General features: G+C 44.5%; 1 protein-coding gene across 1 annotated transcript in view; it reads right to left on the minus strand.

The window, feature by feature from the left end:
* NFRKB (nuclear factor related to kappaB binding protein) overlaps positions 1–22,557 on the minus strand; it is a 627,787-nt gene that overhangs the window by 535,458 nt on the left and 69,772 nt on the right. Inside the window, exons 4-5 of the mRNA XM_085647204.1 lie at positions 17,699–17,826; positions 1,899–2,073 (exon numbers count right to left, since the gene is read on the minus strand). Coding sequence (XP_085503330.1) covers positions 1,899–2,073; positions 17,699–17,826 — 303 coding nt within the window. The remainder of the gene's footprint in view (positions 1–1,898; positions 2,074–17,698; positions 17,827–22,557) is intronic.

Consider the following 22,557-nt stretch of genomic DNA (forward strand, 5'->3'; position numbering starts at 1 on the left):
CCTTGCCCCCCTCCTGTGGCCACTTATGACACCGGGGACCCCATCCCCGGGGCCGCCCCCTTTTTTAAAAAAAAATTCATTTTGGGACGGGGGCCCGCGTGGCCCCCCCTCCCGGGCCACTTATGGCCTCGGGGAACCCATCCCCCAGGGCTGGCCCACTCCGTTGGGGACCGTGGGGGGTCCCCAATCCCCCCACGGTCCCAGCCGGCTCCCCGCATCCTGCGGAAGCCGGCATTGCTTTTCCACATGGGGAGCAGCTAACATGCTGCTCCCCATGTGGGGAGCAGCTAACATGCGGCTCCCCATGTGGAAAAGCAATCTGCTTTGCTATTTGGAAGAGAGAGCAGGTTTCCTGCTCTCTCTTCTAAATACAAAGTAGTATGCAATGACAGGGCGGGAGCCACTAGGCTCCTGCCCTGTCGTTGCAAACGGCAGTGTCCCGGGGGTGAGGACCCCGGGACACTGCAGGAGCCGGCCCTGGGGGGTGGCGGTCCCCAGGGCCATCAAGGGCTCCAGGAGGGGGTCCGCGCGGCCCCCTTCCCATCATTTGAAAAGCCCCGGGGGTGGTGGTCCCCGGGGCTTGGGGGTCCATAACGGACCCCCAAATGAAAAATGTAGTGCACCGGGGAGGTGGAGGTCCCCGGGGCGTGTGGTGGGGGCTCAAGCCCCCCCCCCACAGGTTTTTTAATTAAAATAAAGCCCCGGGGGGTGGCGGTCCCCAGGGCTGGGGGGGCTATGAGCTCCCCCGCACAATTTATAATAAAGCCCCGGGCCCCCCCTTAAACTATGTTATTGCCCCTGGGATTTGGCCCTCCGGGAGCTAATAAGTAATATAGCACGGGAGCCCAGGCTTCGTTTTTTTTTCATCTGCAAGATCCGCGCACCCTGAGCGGATTTTGCCGATTTAAAAAAATAAAAAATTGGGGGTCCTTGTGGGACCCCCTGAGCAGGCCTAGGGGGTCAGGGTGCTTCTACCCTGCCCCCTTTTTGCGTTTTGCATGTTTGTTTTTTAGGTTTCTTGTGCCTCGGTTCTACCGAGGCACAAGATGGCTGCCAACACTTCCTGATTTGGAGTGTTGACAGCCAATTAGAATACAGCTCGTGCACGGCAGGGTGCACGCTGGGTGCACTTACGGTACGCGGATTCTCTGAGACCATAGATATATATGTACTTTTAATTGGGATTTTCTCAGGAACTACTGAACATATTTAAACCATTTAAGCAAAAGGCACGAGTCAGAATTGAGGACTACCTCTTTGCCAAATTTGGCGTAATTCCGTTCAGCAGTTCGGGCTGTAGCTGCGGCTAAAGGTCCTATGGGAAATTGCATGGGGAAAACACGTTTTGGGACCCCCCTTTTTTCTCGGCCCCCACTATAGAAATCATCCCGAGACTTTCAGGATCGGAGCGGACCGGAGCTGGCCAAAAGTTTTGAAAATTTCGCGATGATTCGTCAATCGGCACCAAAGTTATTGGGAATAGAATGTTGCAAATTTCCTATGGAAAATAGGTCCTAACTATACCTACCTGGCGACCGCCAGTAGGTAATATCGATAGATAGATAGATAGATATACACACAAATAATCTAGAAAGAATATGAAAGGGTAAAATGACTTGTGAAAACACTACAAAGCTTGAAGAACAATGAATCATTTACAGTAAGGCCAATGAAACAAAAAAAACAATACAATTGAGAGAACAAAAATAACTTATCAGAAGCAAACTATTATTTCTTCTTGCAAACACCATTAAAAGAGTTGCTCACACATGAATTCTAAAAAAAGAGAACAGCTGTTGTCAATCATCTGGTCTCATTAACTGCTGGCCAACTGATAAAGAACTGACTAGGACTCCCTGAGAATGGCGCATAATTTCAATTCGAGAAAATGTAATTACCTTCTTCTTCAGAGGACAGGGTGCTGTCCCCACACTCATCCTTAATTTCCCGCAGAATCTTCAAGTACCGGTTTTGGGTCCGTTTCTCTCTCTCTTCCGAAATACTTGTAGGTGGCACACGCTTTCTTTTGATCTCCATGTTGGGGCCATTTTGTCTGGCAAGGTCCAATAGTTCCTGCATTTAAAAACCAAACATAATATTCTAAATTGTTAAAAACATTATGTTAACGGAGATGTACCTGTATGTTGTTTTAATACAGAACTTGGAACTGCCTACAGGGAAATTGAAACAGGACTTCAGCTGTGTATTGGAGCAGATAAGGTAGTAGACACAGGCCTTGAAGAAGAAAAAGAAGTGTATACCAAAGCAACAATAAAGATAATGTTACTTACCTAGTAAGCATCCGTTTTTGGCTTTGCATACTCCTGCCATCTAATGTTGGGTCAGGATGTTTGCGAGTTGTTTTTCTTCGAAGACGTCCTTTACCAGTCACAGGGTAAAGTGACTCTTCCTTTCGGTGACATGCGAATGGGCATTGACTCCATCGTTAGATTATTTTCCCACAAGAGGGTGAGAATAGAGTAAGTGTAGTACAGAGATATCCATGCGTATGTAATGTAAATAATGAGAACTGCAACAACTACAGGTGCCCAGGGAGGTGGGAGGGTGCATGTGAATCTACAGCTCTACATGCCAAGAACAGATGCTTACTGGGTAAGTAACATGATCCATTCGAGGCATATGTGCTGTAGGTACACATGCTTTGCATAGGCTATATAGCAGTATTCTCCCAAAGCGGTGGCTAACCGGTAGGTGTTGCACTTGTTTGAAAAAGTGTCTTTAGCAGTGCTTGCTCTACATTGGCTTGTCGACATGCTGACACATCCACACAATAGTGTTTGGTAAATGTGTGTGGTGTGGATCATGTTGCTGCTTTACAGATTTCAGCTATAGGAATGTTACCTAGAAAGGCCATTGATGCTCCTATTTTTCGAGTGTAATGCGCTCTAGGAAGTATAGATAAAGTTATTTTAGCTTTAGCATAGCAAGTTTGAATTCATTTTAACAATCCATCTTGAAATATCAGATTAAGAGATAGGATTGCCTTTGTGAGGTGTAGCAAATGCAACAAACAGATGCTTTGGCTTACAGAATTTTCTTTTGTTCTTTCAATATAGTATAATAACGCTCTTTTGACATCAAGTGTGTGAAGAGCTCTTTCTGCTACTGAGTCAGGTTGAGGAAAGAACAGAGGTAACTTAACTGACTGGTTAATATGAAAGGCAGAAACCACTTTTGGAAGGAATTTTGGGTTGATGCGAAGAACTACTCCATCTTTATGAAGTTGAAAGAAGGGTTCTTCTAAGGTTAATGCTTGTAGCTCACCAACTCTCTGATCGCAGAGGACGGCAACCTTCCATGAAAGAAACTGTAATTGACAATTGTGCAATGGCTCAAAAGGAGGACCATGGTTCTTGTAAGCACAATGTTCAGATTCCAAACTGGCGCAGGAAGAATTTTGGGTGGTATTACTCTTTTTAGGCCCACCATAAAGGCTTTAATTACTGGAACTTTTAACAAAGATAAATGTTGTGCGTTTTGCAAATATGTGGCTACTGCTGCAAGGCGTGATCAAATGGATGAGTAGGCTAGACCAGGTCGCTGTAGATGCAAAAGGTAACAAATTATATTTTGAATAGAGGCGTCAAGCAGATGAATATTGTTGTCATTACAATATACAACAAATTGTTTCCATTTTGCTGCATAACATGCTCTGGTGGTGGGCTTTCTTGCTTCTTTAATAATAGTCATACAATCTGGCGGCAAATTGAAGTATCCAAACTCTATGACTTCAGGAGCCAAATAGCTAGATTGAGCTTCTTAGGGTTTGGGTATCTAATTTCTCTATGGTTCTGAGTGAGAAGGCTGGAATTGAGATGTAGCTTTTGATGTGGAACCACTGATAGTTCCAAGAGTGTGGTGAACCATGGTTGACTGGCCCATGTGGGAGCCACCAAAATCAGTGTGAGAGATGTTTGCCTGAGCTCCCGAACCAGAAACGGAAGGAGCGGAGAGGCAGAGGAGCCAAGGAAAATATCCCTAACCAATTAATCCATAGGGCATTGCCTTTGGATAGAGGATGTGGGCACCCGGAGGCGAAGTTTGGGTATTTTGAGTTGTCCACTGTGGCGAACAGATATATTTGTGGGAATCCCCATTGTTGAAAGTATGGAAGGAGAACTTGGGGGTGAAGTTTCCACTTGTGTATTTGTTGCTGCATCCTGCTGAGGAGATCTGCAATTTGATTGTTCACTCCTGGGAGGTGTTCTGTCAGAAGATTAATTCTATGATGGACTGCCGAACACCAAATGGTCTGAGAGAGGCGTGATAGTTGCAGATAGTGTAACCTTCCTGTTTTTGTACATAATTTTCATATTGTCTGTGTGGACTAAGACAATGTTACCTATGAGGTGAGACTGAAACGTTTTCAGTGCAAGATACACAGCTAGAAGCTGTAGATAGTTGATGTGGAGACTTTTGTGGCTGTTGTCCCACCGACCCTGAATTGTCAAGTTCTGTGGATGGGCACCCCAAAATGTGAGAGATGTGTCTGCCGTTAGCACAATCTGTGGAACGGGGTTGATGAAGGGCCGCCCTTTTGATAAGTTTTGTGTGTTCCACCACTGCAGAGAGCGATGGGTGCGGCTTGTCTACCAACACTAGGGGCCACATGTATCAAGCTATTTTGCTTTAGCAAATGGTGCGATTCGCATATTTTTGGCCATTTGCGAAAGCGAAATGGCCTTTCCAATGTATGAAAGAGTTAGGCATTTGCAATTTAGGTAATCGCAATATTTTGCGATTACCTAAATTGCAAATGCAAATAGGGACTCACAATTTACGATTCCCTAATGCACATGTAAGAAGCATTTCCTAATGCAAACTGTGCATTTACTAAACGGTATTACCATCAACTTCAAGTTGATTGTTACCATGTGCAAAAGTGCCATTTGGTGTAGGGCATGTGTGTGCCTTACATGTGCACCTTTTTTTGTTAGGGGTGCTTCAGGGGGCCCTAGGCCCCCAGGCACCCTTGCCTTTGCATTGCCTAATTTGCAATTACCAATTAGGTAATCGCAATTTAGGTAATGCAAGACCATTCTCACCCATGGGTCTTTTGAGGCCCATAGGAACGAATGAAGTCGCAATTACAAATAGCAATTCCCTAATTGAGTTTGCGATTTATAGGGAAATCGCAATTAGGAAATCGTTATTTTCTGTCTATTTTGTTACATTACATTTTGCGATTACCAAATAGCAAGTTCTTAAAAATCGCAAATTGGTAATCGCAAAATGATACTTCCAGACATGTGGCCTTAGGTCGGTTAATTGACCCTGTGATTGAGTCCACTGACGTGCTAAGCATTCTTGTAGAGGACGTATCTGTAAGCTTGCATGAGGCCCTATTGCAATGCAAGATGCCATCATTCCTAATAGTTGCATGAAAGTCCTGACTGTTAAGTATTCATTGGTCTGAAATTGTATTAGCAGAGTTTGAATATTTAGAATTCTGGCTGCATTGCGAGAGGCTAGAGCTTCGGATGTGTTTAGAGTCGCTCTTAGATAGGACTGTATTTGTGAAGGCTGAAGATGAGACATGTGCACATTGACCGTGAAACCCAACTGGTAGAGTAGGTCTAATGTAGTCTGAGTGTGCTGTAAACACTTTTGGTGTGTGCTGGCTTTGATGAGCCTGTCGTCTAGGTATGGAATCTGTTGTCTTCTGAGATGTGCTGCTACTACTGCTAAACATTTTGTGAACACTCTAGGATCAGTAGTTACTCCGAATGGGAGTATTTTGAACTGATAGTGTTTTCCTGCTATCATAAAATTTCAGATACTTGCGATGTGCTGGGTGAACCGGAATTTGAAAGTATGAGTCTTTTAAGTCCAGTGTTGACATAAAATCGCCATTCTGTAGAAGCAGAAGCACCTATTGAAGCGTAACCATGTGGAGGTGTTCTGACAGTATGTACAGATTTAAAGTCCTTGAGTCTAAAATTGGTCTTAAGGAGACGTCCTTTTTGGGGATTAGAAAGTACAGAAAGTAAACTCCTGAAACTTGGTACTGAAACAGAACTGGTTCTATAGCTCCTCTTTTTAAAAGGGCCTGTACCTCTTGTTTGAGGAGCTGCAGGTGCTCTGACAAGAGTTTGTGAGTGCGAGGTGGAACATTGGGAGGATTGCTGCTGAGTTCCAGGCAATAACTATGTCGGATAACGTCCTGCATCCATTTGTCTGATGTAATGGATACCCACATGGGGAGAAATTGTTGAAGTCTTCCCCTAACAGGTGTTAAATGATCAGAGGGAAGTGTAGGCAAGTCACTGTTTATTGGGGTAAGGGGAGTTACGTGTTGGCGTGTGGTTGACTTATATGAGGAAGTGTTAGGGTCTGAGGATGTACTTTTGGACCCTCCTGTATAAAATGAGAAGTGAAAGGAGCCTCTGTTTGATGGGGATTGAAGTGCCTCCATAGATCGCGCCACATCTGTGTCTTTCTTTATCTTTTCCAAGGCTTCATTGTGAGAAAGTGCCCTCTTTCTTGCATGGTATGCCCCCACTTTTTGCTGAATTGCTGATGGTCTTTGACTAAGTGTGCCTTGGACTCCTGCTAATCAGGTACCCAGGGCCTATGTTCCTTCCCTAAAACTGCATTACAGCCCTGAAGAAGCCCATGTTGGGGCGAAACGAGTTGGCTGGCTGTTTTTATGAAGTGCAACAAGGAAAATAAAAAGACGGATGAAACTAAATACTCATACGTGGAATGTTTTATGTTGTAACACTATTGTTCATTTTGACTACTTGTTTTATCATATTGCCTCTCATCCAATCAATTTTTCAGTATATATTTACGATCTACAAGCAGCAGATCGTTTGAGGTGGGCAATATTGCATATTGCTAGTGACTGATTCTGGTGGTGCAGTCTCCTTTGACCCGGCTGCTTCCAATTCTCTCTTATGCTCAAAAATGTTTCTAAGTGTGGAGTTTTGAAAACTGAAAATATTCTTTAAAAATCATGCGAATAACCAAAACGTAATTACTTACCTGTTTCTAGGATATGTTCCAGTGCTGAATCTAGGTATCCAGCACGGAGTTAAAAAAGTAACGTAAAAAGTAACTTACCTGCAATTTACAGAAAAAGCCTATTCATTTCAATGTACTGTATTTGCTAAGTGTTGCATACTACTGCTCCCCTGTAAAACAAAGTACAATTTCTATTGCATTTTCGAACTGTTCTATATCCAGTAACTTATTACTGAAAAGTATGTCATGCTTACCTGTACCAGGCTTGCTTGGTTCTAAAAACAAACAACAGTATATTTTTATACAAACACAATTGGCCTAGAGTTCAGTTCTTGTGTGTGTGAATTCATTTGCTGACTGAGTGTGTACATCAAATGCTTAACGCTGTCCTCTGATACTGCCTTACTGCTCGACCAAGCTACCACTATTAGAGAGTATGGTTCTATCTAAATTTAACCTCTGCCTACCTCTGGGGACACTTGGACTTCATATACACTATACCTCATTTTGTTGAAGTATATATAGAGCGAGTTTCTTACACTTATCTACTTGAGGTCGGAAAAGATGTTGCTTGTCAAAAGGGGTATTTAAAATAGACTGCTGGACCTCAGGTTTAAACCCTAAAATTCTAAGCCAAGCATGTCGACGTAGGAAAATGCTGGAGGTAACATTCCTCGCTGCAGTGTCAGCTGCATCTAAAGCACTTCTAATGGAGGAATTAGATATGAGTTTGCCTTCTTGAACTAACTCTTGTGCTTTCTGTTTGTGCTCTTCTGGGAGGTGTTAAAGTGGACCTTCCATCTCGTCCCAGAGTGCCGTGTCATACCTAGCTAGTAAGTCCTGCATATTAGCAATGCACCAGTGATTAACGGCTTGAGCAGCCACCCTTTTACCAGACCCGTCGATCAATTTAGACTCTTTGAATGGGGGCGGTGCATCTGCTCAGGTTTGTGAGTTTGCACTCTTACGAGCATTAAAGACTACTAATGAGTGTAAGGAAAGCTGTTCTTAAATAAAAACAGGATCAGATGGTGGAGGTTTATATTTTTTGTCAACTCTAGATGTTAACATGAGGGCACAAACCGGGTCCTTAAATATCTCATCTGCATGTCTCATCATTCCTTTTAACATGGGTAGACTCTGACTAGTCCAACGTGAAGACCCTAGTGTCTCGGAAAAAAAGTCTTCATCCAAAGACTCCTTGTAATGCAACTCCATGATAGGTTGGTGCCCTTGAAATTAGCTCTTGATAAGCTACATTATCTTCTGGAGGCGATGGCTTTGCAGGGTATAAATCCGGATCATTATCCATGGTTGGGTCAATATTATAGTCATCCCATGAATCTGCTGGTAAATGATCATTGTCGTCATCTTGATCATCCCGTAAACCAGGGTGTGTATGAAGAGACCCCTGAGGTAATATGTGTAGTGGATCTGAGCCTGGCAGTTCTAGTAATGGTGAAGATGGTGGAGGTGGAGGGGATGGCAAAATAGGGTGAATAGGACTTGTAGCCATATCCTTTTTCTTTTTAAGAGGAATCTTGTAATCAGTGTCCTTTGAACTGACTTTCCTTTTGGAAGGTGTTTTAGTTAAAACGTGTCCAGTACCTGGATTAATATATAACTTCTAATGTTTAGGGTCTAATCTTTCTTTCATAACGTCCAGGATTGGTTCTGGGGGCGTTAGAAGATCTTCTTTCCATTTTGGCACCGAAGGTTTCGGTGTCATAGTGGACTTGTCCTTTTTGTCCTTCGAAAAGGAAGATTTCGGCTCCGAACCAGACTTGTGTTTCGAAGCGGAAGGTTTTGTTTCCGAACCAGACTTGTCTTTCAGTGCAGAAGTTTTCAGACCTGGAGACAACCTGTCTCGGCTCTATCCCGAGCTGGAAGGCTTAACTGTTTATTTCCATGCCGGGCTTGAGGGCGGGGCATCAAAAACAACTTCTCAGTGCCGGCCATGGCCTGAAGGCAGATAGGATGGTGGAGGTGGGAGAGAGTTTATGGGGTAAAGGGGCTTTAGTACTCACAACACCCTGTCCTGCTGGAACGTCTTGGGACTCGCATTTGATTTCCAGCTCTGAATCCGATTCTGGGACAGAGAGCCCCACTCTTCTTCCGCTGCTGTCGCTTCTTCTTGATCGGAATCTTCTCCGAATTTATCGGGAGTATTTTGGATGCTTTGACGTTGCATTTCTTGTCATCGAGCCAGACGATCCCAAAGAGGCTTTTTCAATCAGAACGAACGACAAGCCTCACAATTTTGTTCCTTGTGCTCCAGTGAGAGGCACAAGTTGCAGACTTTATGTAGGTCGGTGCATGGGTACGTGGAGTAGCACCAAGGACAAAATTAAAACGGAGTTCATTCCATCGGCAGGAGGCTGGACCAATGAGTTTAGGCCAGAAGGCCACACACGATGTTTCCGGCAGAAGATGGAGAGTTTTCCGAGCGAACTGATACGCGGAGAATAGGGAAACACGTATGATAACAATACCGTCAAGGGTACAGTGGATTGTGCACCAAGGGGAATCCGAAGAATGGTTTAGAACCGGAGTGCAGCTTTACACGTCTGAACCAGATGGCGGAAATAAAACAATCCAACAATGGAGTTGATGCCCATGTGAATCATCACGGAAAGGGGGAGTCACTTCACCTTGTGTTTGGGAAACAACTTCTTCAAAGAAAAACAACTTGCAAACATCCGGATTCAACACTAGATGGCAGGAGTATGCAAAGGCTGTGTGTCTACAGCACACACGCCCCGAACTTGTACATCCAAGAGAGATCCCAGAGGGACAACACAATGTACATGCTTGGAATCCAAGAGTAGGGAGTTTGGTGATTAAATTGAAATCACTTCCATTCAGAAAAACTGAATATTGTGCACTGTGAATTTATTCCAGTACACATTTGCAGTAGCTGCTTGCTGTGCACAATCAACAGTACGTAGAGAATTATTTTTTTAAGTTTTAATGAGAAAAATAAGGGTAATAAGGATGCAAGCTGATTGACTGGTGCATGCAAGTATCACTGTATGATAATTTTAATCTTGATTTGTAAAAAGAATTATTCTGCAGTATTAAATGGCTGTTAAAGAGGTAAGAGTTGATTTGAATTCAGAACTAGGGTGCAGAAGCTGGCCGAAGAAGGGGCTAAGTACTGTTTCTGATGCACATGGGGAGCAGGGATGCAGAGATCACTGGGGGGCAGCTGTAATTAACGAGATGTGATCGAATGATCGTTAAGAGTCATTTCTTAAAATGCACCAGTTTGCGTGTAAAAAAACCTGCTAAATGTTAACTTGCTGAAAGAAAATTGGTAAAATAAATAAATGTATTTCTGCCGCAAAATCTATTTCTGTTGCATAATGAATTTTACGAAGTTTTCTATAAAACATAATGACCTGCTACTGCTTTAAAAAGGGCAATGAAGTTCAGCTGTCTGGACCTGAAATAAGATGCAACAGGATTAGTGCAGAAAGGTATAGAGAAATACATAAAGGCTGTCATAGTCTGGATATGAGTATTGCACTCGGACCCCAGATCAATGGTATACATTGGCTGTGAGTATTCGGATTCGTGGCAGATATACAGGGTCTCCCGAAAGGATTGCCCGCAGTCACCACTGCTGCGCACACTTGCCATGGAACCACTGGAGTGTTAAATATGGACACTGCACGCAGAACAGAGACTGACACTTAATGGAAACACCCACATCTTATCTCTGTATGTGGACAATATATTAATACACCTCCAAGATGCAGTTACCGGAGCGCCGCCCATTATGCAGATGCTAGCGAGATTTGGGGCCAGCGCATAAATGTAGCAAAGGCGTGCCATTTCCCACTAACGGATCGGGGAGTAGCCACACTCTCAGGGGTGGTGCCCAATGACATACCAATCACTGCACACACTTTCCTTCATCGTTCTGGTGGTCACTGCCAGTCTCACCGAGGGGAAGAGAGGCCTTAGCAAAGAAGGTGACCCTGCTGTGGCTATTGTATGTGATAGTTAACATACCGCTGCGGTTACAATGCACGGTGTTCCTGGACTTGAGCAGCCTACTTTCTGAACTATTATGGGCCAATAGACTTTACGGGGACGATCTCCATGGATATACAAATCACTACGTACACTTTCCATTACCTGGCAGTTCTTGATGTACAGAGATTTGATGTTCTTCAAGAGGGCAATCTGGGCAGGGTGGTTACATCGCTACTGTTGCACCACACTGTATTCTGTGACTTGTATTGGCCAAGGGAACCTTGGGGGTCGTGGTGCCCATTGACATATGAATCGCTGCACACATCTTCCATTACCTGGGGGTTTAGATGTATAGAGATCTGACGGACGTTCGAGAGGGCACTCTGGGCTGGGTGGTTACATCGCTACGACCGTCCTCGTCATTCTGGCAGTCAATGCAGCTTTCTCCGAGGGCAATGAAGATGGCCCTGCCATATTACCTAACACACTGCTGCAAGGCACTGGGTTCTAGGACTTGAACAGCTGGCTTTCTGAACTTGTATGGGCCAACAGAAGGGGGAGCGTTGTCCTGAACAAACTGTGTCAGCCCCTGGCAGCCAGGGGTCTGGAGCACCAGATTATGAGTTGCATTATCTGGCATGCCAGATACAGTGGCTGAAGACATGGATCGCATGGGAAATGTCACAGGAGGCTACCTATGTCTGGCCACAAGGAACAAGTGGGGACGCCCTTAGAGGTGTGATCAGGGTGACAATATGCGTGGAGCATACAGCACTATTACTTCGTGTGGCTCGGTAGAGCTGGAAATGCTATGCAATGCCGACAGCATGGGGTAATAGTGTATTCGCCAGACATACCTCTGGTGCCTATCAGTTGGATGTACGGAACGTACGGCACACCCCTCTCAGTGGAAGCTCACCTTGGTTACTACCCTGGGGCAGCTGTTTGCAGCAGGGACCACTGTCTCATTTGAAAAGCTCAGTGGAAACTACAGTATTACGGTGGAACAATTCCTGGCCCACGCTGCGCTTACCCGAGCTACAGGAAAAACGTAGGGCGACCCAGGGAAAGAGGCAGTGGTCGAGCCTGCACTACAGGTACTGTTGACGTGGAGCCCAAGATACCCACACATAACTGATGTACACACCGCGATGGGCTGGGTAGTTGGTCCAGTTCTGCTTGACTTGAAAGATAAATGGAGCCACGATTCACAAATCACACGGACAGACGCTGTTTGAGACAAGATTCTGAGACATATTCCACGGGTCTCGTGAAACACGCGTCCAAAACTGTTACAATTTAATTATGTACACGGCAATAACTCCTGTATGCCTTAACAAGTTGTTTGCTGGGCCATCTCACCACTGTCCCAGATGCGGAACCAAGCAGGAAGACTTTTACCATATGACAGGGCAGTGCACGCCTCTACAACCCTTCTGGACCGACCTATGCACAAACATCACACAGATGATTGGCAGACAGCACATCAGCATGTCCAAAACGTATCTACTGGGATTGATGTCCAGTATTAAGACTGACAAAGCAAGAAGTAGGCTCATAGACCTCGCCCTAGCGCTGGTTCATCGCAAGATAGCCATGCACTGGAATGCAACTGCGCCACGACCTTTGATTGGGTGGAAGAATGATGTCAAGCTATTGGCACGGGCCAAGGATGACATCTTGCAACGTCTCCGCAAGCAGGCCGGGCAAGACATGCATATCACAGGATGAGATGTACTAATATTGACACTGGAGAATGAATCCGACTTGCAACCCCCATGAGGTGGGATGCACCATACCCCGTAGGCAGCACTCCTAGGACGGGACAGAGTCCCCGGGATGCTCGCCCAAACTGCTCACATACACCTACCTAACGTAACACACATATTGACCGTTACTCAAACATCCTTGAAATGCTGTATGCTACATGGTCAGATCTCGGTATGAGATTCTCTAATTGATTACCACCCATACACGTTGTTTCAATGTGTAAAAGAAATAAAGACCTATTTTTTTCAAAAAATTAAACACCCTCAATCCAGTGCTAATAGCAAGACTAAACTGCCATATTTTCAGAGCTATGGTGACAAATAAACTCTTTACTGAAGCATTCAATTGAGCACTGATCATGTTCCAAAGTTGAAGGCACGTCTCATACCGCCCACTAGACCCTTTATCGCTATCCACTAATGCGTCCCAAATGCGCCAGTATTCTTGCCCTACAGTAGATTGGGTATTATCATAGAAAAGCACTGGTACCCTCATTGGCCCTTCACATTTCTAGCTCCCTCATCCACAGTTCCCAACTCCTACTTGCTGTAATTTGTGTAATCTGAACAAGAGTGAACTAAAGAAACCTGAAAACAATTCCTAGTTCTATATCCAAACTCCCTAAATAAATGAAAAGTATTTAACAAAATTAACGGGGATGAAGAACACAATTTATTAGTGCTTACCTTGTGACAGAGCATTGAGAGTGAATGGGACCGTATCCCAAAATTACACTCAACAGATACCTGCTTAGTGAGGTTTTAGAGGAGACTTTGGAGTGCTTCTTAAGAGTCTCACTGACCTCTTTAACATGTCTCTAAATCAAGCAATAGTCCCCACAAAGTGTAAAGCAGCAAGGGTCAAACCAATCCTGAAAAAGCCTACCGCAGACCCTTCAGAGCCTTGCAACTATCGCCCTATTTCACTTCTTCCTTATTTTGGAAAGGTTCTTGAATTCCTTGTCAACAAACAAGTCACAAAACATATTGAGGACCACAAACTGTTGGACACCTCCCAATCAGGGTACAGGGCTGCCCACAGCACTGAAACATCGCTAGTTGAGGTAGTCGACAATCTAAGGCATGCCTATGACTACAGGCAAACACAGAGGTCATCTCGGGTCTAAGAAGGTAGTGAACACAAAAGAAGTTCAACTAAGTTCAACTAAGATGACCAATCACTTCATTACACAAGGGCACACTGAGAATGACATTAGTTGGGTGGTACTAGAGAAACCAACTATTCCCCCTCATATCAGTGACATTCATCAATTCTTACTGATCAGAGAACAACGATGGGTACACAAACTACGTACTGATGCCAATGCACTGAATGATGACATACCCTGGCTTCTATTGTAGATGTATCATACTACTGATCTGTTACATCACAACATAAGATACAGCACACATGATTTCCAGTGGTTGATTCTCCTCTACCAATGCTTTGTATCCGCACCCTACTCTGAGGCGCACCACTCAATCATTCCTCAAATTTGCGCAAAGTTGTGCTTAATATAACATCTTTTGGAGATGATTCTATTGTTAATCTGCTTCTTGGGCTATGATTAGTGTCTTTGACACTGCACATGCGCAACACTACAGCAGAACCTTTATTTGATCGTTTCTTTGATCGTTCACACTGTGGAACTATCCCCCTCTCTTTAAGCAATGCGTTACTCCATCATTGCCATTTAATTTCATTCTATTTAATTTAATTTATTTTAATTTTGAGTATTTTTCTTCAGGCTTTGAATAAGTATGTCCTTCACCAAGCATGCTCACTCATCGCGCTATGAATAAGTGTCATCTTCACTGAGCATGCCCACTCACCGCGCTATGAATAAGTGTCTCCTTTATTGAGCATGCTCAGTCATGACAGGGCCTCATTCTTTAAGCCAGGCGATATACTTGGTCACCTCAGGGTCCTGACTGACACAGCTGGGAACAATTCACTGTCTTCCACTCACTATATAAGCGCAGAGCTGGCCAGCCGTTCGGTACCTCCGGTCTCAACTCATTGACCGCCCGGGGTACCGATGGACAGGTAAGCTTTGCGCTTGGAATTTAGATACTCTCTCCTTACATTAACAGAGCTAACAGTTTCTCTATTTGTTTACAAAAATAATTATTATTTATTTAAAAAAATCCTTTTTTTCAAATTTTAAAATGACTGAATCCTGTCCTGAGTTCTTCTTTTTATGCCATACTGTAGTTGTGACTAGGTGGGTGGTTGTGTTCATAGTAAAACATATGATCAGAGATCTGTCTGTACACTCTGACATCACACATTTTGTTTATTATAGGCGGGCCCCCCTTCCCTGAGTTGTATCCAGGTTGAGGCGAGGGTGTCATCCAAACTATTTGGGTAAGTGCAGGACCCATACTTTTGGGGTTAGCATTTTTTGTTTTATAAATATATTACCTGCATTACTAGAACTGTATATATGTAGTGACCCTTTCTGACCAGGGGAGGAGTTGTTTTTTTATCTCCCTCAGATGGACCCAATAAATACTGAACACATGGATCATCGGTGTAGTATTATTACTATTATTTTGTTCAATTTGAGCACACCACAGCAGTAGCTTTATCTTTCACCCGGTCCTGAAGAAAGCCCAGATCCTTGTATAGATCCCAAGGGCTGAAACATGTCGACCTATTGCGAAGAGTAGTGTCGAATCTCCACTGCTCTCTTTTACCTCACTCACAGTATAAGGAACACTACTCCTTGTACATACAGCCTCATCCTCACTGAACAAAATCCCTGGACTCCTCCCTCTCTGTGAGGGGGTTGTAGCCCCCTTTGGAACTAGGTTTATCCACTGGAGGAACGAACCCGATGATGAAGCATGTCACCTCTTGGTGAGTGAGGGCTCCAGTCCTCTTTCGGGATTATCCCTGTGGGGATTCAATTCACCTGCCTTGGTCTTTTGTGTTCACTACCTTCTTAGACCCGAGATGACCTCTGTGTTTACTTAGTATATGGAGAAACTTCATCTTGCTGGTCTATAAACGTTTTCCCTTTGACCCCCCTAATTCCTGTTGTTTATATGACTACAGGCAGTCAGCCATTCTAGTTTTACTGGACCTATTGGCTGCTTTTGACACCAGCTCCCACAATATTCTGGAACATCGACTGTGGAAGATGGGAGTCAAGGGAAAGGCCCTAGCCTTTATTAAGAACTACCTAACTGACCGAACCTCAACAGTACAACTAGGTACCTTGGTCTCTCGTAGCCAGCTGGTAGACAAGGGAGTCCCCCAGGGGTCCATTCTAAGTCCTGTGCTTTTCAACCTCTATGTGGCCCGTTTGACCAAGGTGATCAAATCTTACGGCTGTGATGTTGTACCATACACTGATGATACACAATTACTGATCACTCCTGGTCTTAATCCAACTGAGACCAGACTCAGATTTAAACACTGCATGACCCAAATTAACACCTGGTTGCATACTAACCACCTTCAGCTTAATGCTAACAAGACAGAAATCTTCCTCTTTGGGAATGCACATGAACTCTGGTCCAATGAATAGTGGCTGGCGAGCCTTGGGCCCTGTCCATCTCCAAAACCCATAGTACGTAACCTAGGAGTAAAGATCGATAACAAGTTGTCCATGAAAGATCATGTAAACCATATAACGGGCATCTGCTACGGACTCATGCGAAGCTTACGTAAGATCTTTCAGTGGATTCCAATTGAATCAAGGAAACCACTGGTTCAGGGTCTCATCTAAGTCAGCTCGACTATGGAAACACCCTGTTGGCCTCCATTTATAAAGAATATCGCACTCTACTTCAACTCTTGCAGAATACTGCCGCCAGACTGGTGTTAAATCTTCCCTCACACTCCCCGTCGGCTCCTAGACTGAAAGTTCTTCAGTATCTTCCCATTAGGAAACTAATTTGTTTCAAGTTCATCTGCATGGCACATAAGACCCTGTACGTAAACAAGCAGTTACCTTGACAAAAAACTAAGATGGTACTTACTAACAGGACTCTCAGTTCTGGAACTGAACATCTTCTTACTTCTCTCAGGATACGCACTGCAAGAAACGGCAGTAGATCCTTTTCCCATTTAGCCCCTGTCTTTTGGAGCAAACTTTCTCTGCAGCTTCGTACGGTCACTGATCATGAGCAGTTTCCAAAGAGACTGAATATCTGGTTCTTTTGACCACTTCCCCCTCCTGCATACTTCTCCCTCCCGCTTTATTGATCTTTCACTAGAGCTTTGAGACCCTCGGGTGAAATGTGTGTTTAATAAAATCCAATGACTTGACTTGGATTACTGAGTGTGGTTGTGCATTTCTAAGACATAACCAATGAACTATACTTTTTCCAGTGACCAATTTTTAAAGCTCTCCAACAAGGTCAAAAACAAAATACATTTCTGAAAGTGCCATTCACAAAGAGTTCTGTAAGAAAAATAGGAATAGTAAGGCCAAATCAAAATAAATACGATTTTGAGAACAAACACATTCCAAAGTGGGCCTCAGCAATGTGATAAAAATCACTTACAGTCCATGCTAATCTGGGGTACATGTGTGTCTCAGACTTTAGAAGGATACCGAAAGACCAAAAACATCTGCCTGGCAGAAAAAAAAAGAATATAAGCTCAGCTACATCTGCCCTGTGTTACTACTGAAATTCTGCCACAGCTCTGCTTTATTAACAGCACTAGGAATAAGGAAGCAGTTAACTGAAACATCCTGGGGAAGGCTGAAGAATGTTCATCTTTCCCCATTCCCACTCAATGGACTACGGTTGTTGAACTCAGAAGAAACCACCAGCAGAAATAATGTCCCCTATTCATGAAACCAGGTTGATATTCCACAACATGGCAGGAATCCTCTTTGTTTAGGAAAAAAACAAATATTTTGTGTCTAGAGCAGTCAGAGAGATTTCTGTCTTTGGGACATGGCATAGCGCAGGTCAAAGATTGGAGGCCGTGACACTGGTACCTTGCGGGAGGCCAAGATCTGTTTCAGTAGCTTGTGGAAGTACTGCTGCTGTGAGCACAAGTACCGTTTGTACTGTGATTTGAAGCAAAGCTGTCGGTACTTCACCACCTCTGGATTGAAGTGCCCATCTATGGAAGAAAACAACAGTTGGTTAAGTCTGAGAAGCCCCACAATAAAACCACCTTGCTATTTCCTTTTTTAAGGTTCACAACACAAAGTCCTATAGTAAGCTTCAGAGGATCAATTACATCAACTAAGTAGTCACAAACATTGGCTCTCTTAGCTATCGTTCTCAAGGGGACATAAGCGGGTTTCTCCACATGAAACAATGGAACATGCAAACTTATATCAGTAGTGAGCCCAAGAAAGCAAGATGGAAAGTAACATTAATTACTCTGATAGTGCTTGTGGTTTCTTCAGCAGAAGAGAGCAGTACGAAATATAGACGAGAGAGAGTATATATACACACATATATATACACAATATATATATATATATATATATCAATACAATGTTCTCGTTCTGTCCATGGATAATTCCTACAGTGTTCCACTTGGTCTTTCCCAAGACTTTTCCTAATGTCTTAAAGGGAAAATCTGTCTGATTTCTATTTGTCACAAGTGTGATCCCACCCATCATGTAAACAAGAAAAGGCTTCTGTCAGCACACTGTGGTTTCCCAATTCTTCCCCCATGATTCCTCAATTACACAGCCAGAAAAAAAGTCTTTTGCCTGCAGCTTGTCCTGCATCTTCTTGTGTTCAACAGGAATGTGCAGCTTTTAAAGGGTTCTTAAATGTGGTTCACTAAAGCTCTGCATCCCGCCCAGCTTTCCATCTGCTAACCTATAGAATGAGTAATTTTCTTTCGGAGTGCCTTTTCTCTGCGATGCTGCTTTGTAAATAGGTGGTTATCTGACCCACAACTTCCTTAAAATCAAGCCCACAAGGGCGTGGCGAAGTCAGCCAAAATAGCAGATGCTCTTTTCTAGATTTCCGTGATTAGCCCCTTGAAGATCCTTCAATGTCCTCAACATGGGGCAATTTGGCGACCGCAGCTAATCCCCTTTCTCCTAGGAGAAGTTACAAGGCAGTTGATCCTGAGGTTAAGGGGTGCAGTGCACCGACAAAGAGGAGATTGATGCGGTTAACCCTCACCATAACCCAACATCAGGGATGCTGTAAGCCTCACCATAACCCAACATCGGGGACGCTGGGGTGACCAGGCCTTTGGAGAATGTCTGGTACAGCTAAGGGATAGTAAGTGCTGGCAGGGGCCCCGGCAAGATAGGTGTCAGCAGACCTGCCCTTCTGCTGCCTACAGAGATTGAGGGATTCGGTGTAGGGGCCCGGCCCTTATCCACACACAGGCCTGAGATGGTTTTGGGCCCTGGTGCTGGCGTCAAGTGGATTATTTCCCTGTTGGGGAATCCCCACCTCCCTTTGGGATCGAAGTGCCAAGGCAGTGGCCTGGGATGCTACCCCATTGGTAATGCGGCGGATGATCAGCCCCTGATGGCAGTGAGACAGACCCTGCTGTGATTTTTATGAGGCAGGCCCTACAGTGTTGTGGGTCCTGCCCCGACTAGTGAGTTTCTTTCTTGGGGACCAGAGGTGTGGATATGGATGCTCTTGTAGCACCCTCATGGAGTAGATGCCTGCAGGGGGATAGAGGCTCCTCATGTCTGCATGTTCCCCACTGCCAGGCCCTCTACCCCCCTTTTTCAGAACAACTGCAGCGCTCATGAAGCTCCTGCCTAATGAGCGGGAAACTCGGAGCTGCCACACTGGAGTGGGGCGAGGGGTGGCCTTGAATAACACTAGAATACCCTGCGGGAGATACAATGCATTGACATTTTGTTGAGACGTTACACGCTATTTGTTAGACCCCCACTTAGGAGAGGAAAGAGGGTTTGATCCTTTGCAAACAGGTCTCTTGACAGAACAAAGTATTTGTGACCGTCATGAGGGAGACCTGCATGGCGACATCAGGGACACTCATTCTACGTGCAATTCACCCTAGGGAGTTCTGCCTTCCCAGAGAGATTCTACCAGACACTGGGACGGAAGTACACATGCGGCCCCGGGCCCTCAGAAGGTACATGGGTGGTCTAGACGCTGGCGGGTCGAAAGAGGCTAAAGATCAGAAACTTTGCCATTGGGCCGTACCCACAAGAACAATCAAGTGGTCAAATCCTTTCAAGATATCTTGTGGGATCAGACATGTCAACAACTTAAAATTGTAAATAAACCTGCCCAGCATGCTCCAAGGGGCGCTCTGGACAAAATTATGGGTGTGCATTCTTCCCTCTCAGGAGCTCTGATGGGGATACTCAGGGGGAGCAACACAAGCCATGACGGATGATGGGCCTGATTTTGCACAGGATACAATGATCTAAGGATTCCCTAGCAACCAGGATTGGGGAGGTGGGTTCAAATGTCTCTCTCCTTCGCCAGGATTTGCAACAGGCAGTTGACAGGATTAGAGCAACTGAAATTAAGTAGAAGGAAATGGAAGACTCTGTTAAAGACATGAAAAAAAAATGGTCAGACTGACCAAGGTGACAAAATCCTGGAACTCAGGACTGAAGAGGCTCAAGTGAAAGGGGATACCTTGGGCTTTTGTCAGATTTCCCAAAAATATGGATGTAGCAGACCTCCCCGATTTTCTGGAATGTTGGATTTGTGAAGGGGTCCCAGCTGAAAGGTTATCTAAATCATTAATTATAGAATGAACTCATCAGGTTTTAGTGCGAAGACCACCACCTAGGGCTCCGCCTCACCCAATAACAGCACATACCCTCAATTACAAAGATCGAGACCAGGTCCTAGCTGCTGCTCGGACGGTGGGAACAGTGATGTATGAATCCCAATGTATACTTATCTTCCTAGACTTTAAAGAAAAGAAATGCACTCTACAAATCCTTTGATGATGTTAAAAGAAAGCTTTGTGCCATGGACCTCTGTTACATGATGATCTATCTTCCAAACTTCAATGTAATTTTCCAGGATACCACCTTCCTCTTTGAATCCCCTCGGGTGGAAGAGAGAGCAAATAGAGAGACCAAATATAGGGGAAGGGATGGCTGGAGTGGGGGAACAGCTCTTCATCCGAGGGAGGGTCGTTGACCCCGATGAGGTAGGACTCTACCAAGTTGAGACATTATCAACCCCTCCAGATTACTAGGCTGCTACAAGCATAGAACGAGAAGACCCTCATGATAATCTGATATTGCTCAAGTGCCATGCATTGATGAAATGCCTAGATTGCCTCTAGCTAATGAGGGATATAATAAAACTGTTGTGCAAAAATAACTATTGTGGTATGAGATGTAGGGGCCTCCCCTCACCATCCTAATTTCATGAAGGGCTCAGGGCACAGGCACGTTGATGCTCTTGAGATGACCTTTTTCCTTTTCACTATATTGTTTCTTTTTTGTGATTTCTTGTTGGGTGAGGTGAGTAGAAGTGCAGGGGGAATTTGGGGGAGAGGGCATCTTCCTTCTTCCACCCAGCAACCTTGATCAGAATTGCATCCAACAATTTCTGGCAGATGCTTCTTTTGTGTAAGTATGGGGTGAGAGGGGATAGCACAGTTTGGGCTGGCAAAGTTTTTAAGGTTTACAAACTCTGGGTCAAAACATCTTTCCCAGGATGACTTTGTATTCTATTGCATTCTTAAAATGTAAGACCACTAGCCTCAGTGACATTTATCTTGTGGAAAGGGAATGGGCTCCTGAATAATATTAAACAGGAAGTAGTCCTCAGAACCGCTAACCAATAGAAGGCTGACATTCCATTTTTGCACAAGACACATTTATTAGTCGGTTTATATTGCGGTGTTAACAGATATAGCATAGCATCCTTATACTTGCTCTCTCTGGATCTGAGTGGGGATCCCAGATGGTAGTGATTCTCATAAGCAGAACTCCAGTTTCTGGTGACACATACCTGTAAGTACTCTGTGGGGAGGTACACCATGGTGACTGCAGTAATTTATGATCAACAACCCGTCATCTGTCTGGTCTACTCCCCTCCCCAAATTCAAGTGTTTCCCGCGCAAACTGCGATTTATCCCACTTGAGGCCCGGCCCCGTCAACAATAGTTGCAGGAAATTTCAATGGACCAGTAGACTATGCATGCAACAGGTTTGCCCCGTCCCCCTCTAGTAAGAATTTTCTAATCGACTCAATTAACCAACATTATGTGCTCCGAGACATTAATGAACATCTGGAGCTATAACAATCCACAAAAGGGGGGATTTTTCTCAGGGATGCAGAGATCCTTTTCTCAACTATTTTTTAAACCCTATTGTAACCTGCACCACATCAAGTCTATGACCCTTCACGCCAGACGACTCTCAGATCAAGCTCCGATTAAACTTAGTTTCTAATTGGTGGCCCGGCTTCACCATATATGTGGAGAAAGAGGTTGTAGTGTCAAAAAATAAGAAATAGGGGGGTCGTGGGCAACTAGACATCCATACCTTGCAAGAAAATCATGTTAGAACCCCTCTCTCCCCCCCACCACCCTCCCCAGAGTGGTATTGATGGCCTATATTTGGGGTCTTAGCTCATGCCCTATGAGCAGAGCTTTCAGACATTAAAAAGCAAAGAACAATGAGAGTGCTGTGGGTTGGTGACAATGATGGATAGGACAGACAAGGGCCCTCTTATGCGACCCTAAGTGTTGATCCATCATGTTTTCTGACCCACATTTGTGATGCTGTTTTACTTATCTGGAAGAAGAAATGGATGCCCTTATATAAGGGTCCCACCACATTATATTGTCACGTAATGCAACTTTGGCATGCAAGGGAAGTTCAGGGTGAAGATTACACTCGGCTCTGGCACATATGCT

The sequence above is a fragment of the Triturus cristatus genome, chromosome 3_2 (genome assembly GCF_964204655.1).
Source record: "Triturus cristatus chromosome 3_2, aTriCri1.1, whole genome shotgun sequence".
NCBI lineage: Eukaryota > Metazoa > Chordata > Amphibia > Caudata > Salamandridae > Triturus > Triturus cristatus.